We start from the raw sequence: 5,950 nt of genomic DNA, 5'->3' as shown, positions 1-5,950 counted from the left end.
TGTTTGTAAGTTCAATCATCCAGATAAATAAATAAATACAAAAAAAGGTTAAAATCAAGTCTTTCTGGATATATTTTTTTTTGGGGGGGGGGGGACAGCCCGAGGACAACCAAGTCCAAAGTGGTTCAGACAAAGGTTGTAATCTCATCCAGGAAGATCAATATGAAGACAAAACCCTTCTCCCAAAAAATAAACTTGTCCAAATGACATCATTTAAACTTTTTTGAAAATAAAAATGTGTTCTTGAGAAAACTGTTTCTTTAAACCCAAACTTTCTGATTTCAGAAATACTTCATTTATTACACAAAGTTTTATTAAAATATGAGTCAGCCATTGCAAAAGAGAACAAGAAGTTTCAATCTGGAAAACTTAAAACAACGTTTAAACTTAAAATCATTATGTTGTCCTTTATTAGGGGTTAAAAGTAAAAACTATACATAATATTTTTGCCATGGATTTATCAAGCCTTTGTACGCAGTACATTAAAAATTGTAGATAAACATGCGAGGGTACGTCTTTTTACACATCAACAAGATCTACACAATAGCAAATTATCAATGTCTCATGATTACAAGATAATGATATATTTATTAAATAAATGCATTTGGGTAGGTTTCAATAAGTTTTACACTTACTCCCATCTCAGATAAACAAATTATTCAAAATAGTGTGTTATATTTCCTGACATTTTTTAATTAACACGATCAAATCCAGTCTCTTTCAGTAACATTAAAGCCATAAGTTTCATCAAACTCTACTTTTACAGACTCACAGTTTCTAACCCGCACCCTGACACAACATCAACAGTTCTGCTCTCACTGTTGCTTTTTTACTTTCACAAGTTGTTCACAAAGTACAAGTTACATCAACATTGGGCAAATATGAGTCATACCTTGTTCAGTTCAGTTTATGTATAAAGCACCAAGTCACAACAGAAGTCATCTCAGGGAACTGAACAAAAACATTCATAAAAATAATAATTTACCATTATTAATCTGAAGAGCTTCGAATTTAACTCCATCACAGAAGTTTCTTGAACAAGCATGAAGGCGACAGTGGAAAGGAAAAACTCCCTCATGAGGAAGAAACTTTTAGCAGAACCAGCTCAGGACAAGTGGCCATCTGCTTCGACCGGCTGGGTTTGAGAGGAACAGATACACAATGGCAGGTCGAGAATCACATGTTAAGATAGAAATAATATCAAATGAAAACTATTAAATTTTAACAATTCATTTAAGGAAATGAGGTCATTTGTCCTCTAATAATCTAAGTGTGTAGCAGCATAACAAGCCGACCCTAACTATAGGATTTATCAAAAAGGAAAGTCTTAAAACTGGACAATGTGTCAGTCTCACGGACAGAAACTGGAAGTTGGTTCCACAAGAGAGGAGCCTGAGAACTGAAAGATCTGCCTCCCATTCTGCTTTTGGAAACTCTAGGAACCACAAGTAAACCTGCGGTCTGAGAGCAAAGTGTTCTATTAGGAAAAGAGAAAGAGTATTGGTCCAAGCGCTGAACCTTGAGGAACTCCATGATTAACTTTGGTGTATGGTGAAGTTTAAGGAAGTGTTACGTTTGCCCAAACCAAAAACATGAGACTTCTATGTGCAGAACCTTGTGCCATCAGAAACTGAATTTGAATCTGCTGACTGAATCTGTCAATCTGTGCTCGATTACTCTGTGGATTTCTCAAGGATCCAGATGTGTGACACAAAAAACTGAATTTTGGAATCGAAACTGAATTATTGAACTGAAAATGAAAGTAGTCAAACTGAATTTTCAATACAACAAAATTTAGTTTCAAAACATTAAATTCAGTTTCAATTTCGTGAAATTAATTTTCAAACCAATGGATTTAATTTGAAATTACACAAATACAGATTCAGTCTGAGCGATTCAAGTTCAGTTTCTGATGGAACAAGCTTCTTTGACTGACTGGAAATATAACACTCAACAGAGGAGTGACAAACCCTTGTTTATTTTCCAAAGCAGAGTAAAAACCAGACTTAAAAAACACGGAACAGACCGACAATGACAGCTTCACAGTTTCACAGGCTGGGATCAAATCAACACGACAAACATGAACAGAAACCGAAAGCACTCGAAGTGAAACTCAGGGGAATGTGATGATGAAGGTTCTTTGACTGCAACAAAGTGACTTTTTATTCTGTCCATACTTTTCTTTCAGATTTATCATCAGAACTCTAGAAAATTGGTTACAATAGCAGCATTATAGATCAGATCTGAGATGTATCCCATAGAGGTCTGTGGTCCAACCTGCGGGTGGTGTTGGTGGCGGTGTCCCTGTCCTTGAGTTGCCTCCCAGTACACTGGTTGAGGATGGGCAGGAATGACCTGGTCTATTGAACTGCTCCCCCCTCCTCCTCCACTGTGGGCTCCATACATGGGCTGATGGTTCCCAGACGGTGCGAGGGTCTGGGGCTTGAAGTTTGTAAAGGTCTGGTAGGAACTGCTGGAGGCAGGGTGGTGAGACTGCCTGCTGATGGGTTGAGGAAAGGAGCCAGCAATCAAACCGGAGATCTTTGAACCCATGTGTGTCTGCCTGTGGTGCTCTTCTTCCCAGAAACAAGAGCCTGAAGGCTTGGAGCAGCTTTTGAGCAGCTTCTGGGCGGGCTGCTGGTGGAGGGATGAGGACGATGCTTGTGTGGAAGACACCGGGCTGCTGTAGATTTGGATCCAGTCTGAGTAAATGTGCGGCACGTCTTCACAGTAGTGGTTCGGGTCTTGCTTGAACACGTCTGCCAGAGTGGTTGATGGTGGGTTTGCGGAAGGTTCTGTAAAACCGCCACCTCTCACATCAGAATTGGTCGACTTGAGGAATCTACCAGTCTTAATACTTCTGGCTCTTCTGTTCTGGAACCAGACCTGTAGAAAACAAGAAGACTCATCGTGTTCTAGCTTGTTTTACCAAGACCATAGTACTTATACTTCAATTTAAACAAGTACTGTAACTTCTGATGGTCATGTGGGCGGTGTAGGCCAAAGCTCACCTGTATCTTGCTCTCTGGCAGGTGTGTGTGCGCTGCCAGCCTCTCCCTCAGAGTGATGTCTGGATACGGGGTCACAGCAAAGACCTGCTCCAGCTCAGACAGCTGGGCTCGACTGAAGATGGTCCTCTTTCTCTTCCTCTGGCCCTCCATCAAACCAGAGGATTGTTCTGGCTCTGGAGACGACCCGGCACACTCCCTCCCACCGTCTCACATCACAAATCAAATAAAGAGTCAGAACATTTTGAAATGAGATACAATAATAAACTAAAAATTAAAATAACATTTAAAGCTTTAAAGAAGAAACTTTTAAAAAGGCACATTGTAAAAGGTATACACATTTATCAAATAAAAACACAGAAAATAATCATTATATTAATCACATTATTAATTATTATCATTATCATTATAAGAATAATACCAATACTACTACTGCTATGAATAATGATCATAATAATAATAATAGTAATAATAATAAGAATCATAAAAATAATACCAATACTACTAGTACTACAACTAATAATAATAACCATAATAAAAATCATAATAATAATGATAATAATAATAATAGTGATGATGATGATGATAATAATGATAATAATAATGATTATGATAATAATAACAATAATAATCATCATCATCATAAGAATAATCATAAGAATAATATCAATATTACCACTACTATGAATACAGTAATAATAATAATAACAATAATAATAATGATACGAAAATAATAATAATTATAATAACAATGATGTTATTATTATTATTATTAATAATAACAATAATAATAGTTATTATTATTATGTTAAGAATACTAATAATACTACTACTAATAATAATAATAATCATCGTTGTCATAATAATAAGAACAATACTACTACTATTATTATTATTATTATTATTATTATTATTATTATTATCAATAATAATAATAACAACAATAATAATGATGATAATGAAAACAGTAATATTATTATTAATGTTAGTAATAATAATAATATTAAAAATGACAATAATAATAATAATAATAATAATAAGATAGATTAAGATTTCAAAGGTGCAAATGGTAAAATCTGCTCCCTGAAGATAAACTTTAATTTCTGTGAAAGTTGGCGTGGTGATAATAATAGAACTACGCGGGGCTCACCTTCAGCGGGGTGTTGAGCTCCAAACAAAGGTTTCAGGTCTTTCTGCTGGTTCTGTTGGATCACAGGGAACTCAGCGTCCACCAGCAGAGCCATCGATGCACAGACACACTTCTGCTGCTCAGTCTCCACCGATCCTCTGAGATGAGGACGAGTCAGGAGCTTCTTATACCCCCCACAGATCAGCTGGGACAGTCGGTACTCCTCACTAATCCAGGTGTTCTGCACCTCTGGAAGCTTCAGTTTTAGACAGAATTGTTTTCAAACTTTGTTGTTACGACTCTGACAAGATTTAAAATGGCTGATGGACACCATGGGTACAATCAAAATTCTCTAGAAGCTATTTAAGAAACAACATGAATATACTTAATAATATAATAACCTAGATTTGATAGCTTAATATCCCTGTGATGAAACAAAATATAGCTGTTACAAAAAGTCATTTCTGTCACAAACAATGTTTTTATGATGCACGAGCAGGAAATTATTGTGCATTTTATTCCCAAGTAGGTCACGGGGCTTTAATCTATTGAACTCATAACAAACCTCTGTTCTCACAAAACAAGACCCAGATTATGACCCTTCATAATCTGTGAGCTCAGCATGACATCATGAATTAGAACCTCTTCAGGCAGAATTCAAGTGTGTCACCCGCTGTCAGAAGGTGAAGGCACGCAATAATGTTTTGTCTCTTTGGTTTCATCTTTGTGTGTCAGCAAAATATCACATGAACCACAGGATGAATGGGAATAAAATGTGAAGAAAGTAACCATTAGATTAATATCTGAAGTCAATCTAATTCAAGATGGCCGCCTCAGCTGTGCAACTTTGAAAAACACAAAAATGGCCGTAACTCTGTACATTTTATGGATTTTGACAGATTTGGTGTACAAACAGCTGAGACTGATCCCCAACACATAAAAGTGCTAAAAGATTGGCAAGATCTTTGTTTAAAACTTTGCCTTGAATTATGTGGAGTCAACTCTGCTTGTCTGTTAGCAAAATATCTCATGAACGCCTTGATAGATTTTAATAAAAAATAACATCTATACCTGATGAACATTCAGTCAATCCAATTAAAAATGGCCAATTTAGCTAATCAAGATCAAAATAATGTCTATAAGTCAGAAAATATTACAACATTTGATGTGACCAACTGAGAGTCATTCACAAAAGTGTGTTACAATAGAAAGCATTAGATTTAGCCAGAAGCTCATTAGCCCCACTTTTAGTTCTTCATCCAGCTTGAGCTTGTAGCAATATGTCCAGTTTCACTTCATTCAACCTTATTTCTACAGGTTAGTGTCATTGAGCCTCGAGGACTCGTTGACAAGAGAGACCTGATTTAAACAAAGAGCACAGACGAGGCACAGACAACAGACAATCATGTAAAAAGCACATAAAATGAAAAGTAAATAAAAGTAAATATATTTAAAAAAAATAGCTACATTATAAAGTGATGTAAAATATTAAAAGCTGGAACGTGTCTGCGATGTTTTTTTTACCAAGAACTTAACAGATGTTTAAAATCACTCAGAGAGGTCAAAGGTCGAGAGCTTCAGATCTTTTTACAAGATGTTCCAGGAAATGGGAGCGGAGTAGGAGAAGGTCCTTTTGCCAAGTTCAGTCCTCACTGGGGGAACATTGCAGGTAATAATGTCCTGAGAGCGCACGCTGTAGCTGCACTCACACAGAGACATGTAGGAGGAGATGTAAGATAAGAAAAGATAAGAAAGAACTTTATTGATCCTGCAGGAAATTGTTGTGCCAGAGTTTCAGTACAAAGGAACAAAG

The 5,950-nt window shown here is 36.3% G+C and overlaps 1 protein-coding gene across 1 annotated transcript; it reads right to left on the bottom strand.

The window, feature by feature from the left end:
• Window positions 1-2,196: 2,196 nt before the first annotated feature.
• LOC119411066 (homeobox protein SEBOX-like) lies at window positions 2,197-4,252 on the bottom strand. The gene is made up of 3 exons (XM_037677989.1): window positions 4,159-4,252; window positions 3,012-3,184; window positions 2,197-2,886 (listed from the first exon to the last, which is right to left on the bottom strand). The coding sequence occupies exons 1-3, from the start codon at window positions 4,250-4,252 to the stop codon at window positions 2,197-2,199; spliced, it is 957 nt and encodes a 318-aa protein (XP_037533917.1).
• Window positions 4,253-5,950: the final 1,698 nt, after the last annotated feature.

This window comes from Nematolebias whitei, chromosome 6, assembly GCF_014905685.2.
Source record: "Nematolebias whitei isolate Nwh7 chromosome 6, NemWhi1, whole genome shotgun sequence".
Lineage (NCBI taxonomy): Eukaryota > Metazoa > Chordata > Actinopteri > Cyprinodontiformes > Rivulidae > Nematolebias > Nematolebias whitei.
This window is presented reverse-complemented; position numbering and strand designations above follow the sequence as displayed.

Excerpts from the sequence above, each read along its gene's own strand:
- LOC119411066 (XM_037677989.1), bottom strand. The coding sequence starts at position 4,252 with ATGGCTCTGCTGGTGGACGCTGAGTTCCCTGTGATCCAACAGAACCAG. Across the intron at positions 3,185-4,158 it reads AGCTCAACACCCCGCTGAAG|AGCCAGAACAATCCTCTGGT; the intron begins GTGAGCCCCGCG and ends GGTCGTCTCCAG. Across the intron at positions 2,887-3,011 it reads TGCCAGAGAGCAAGATACAG|GTCTGGTTCCAGAACAGAAG; the intron begins GTGAGCTTTGGC and ends TGTTTTCTACAG.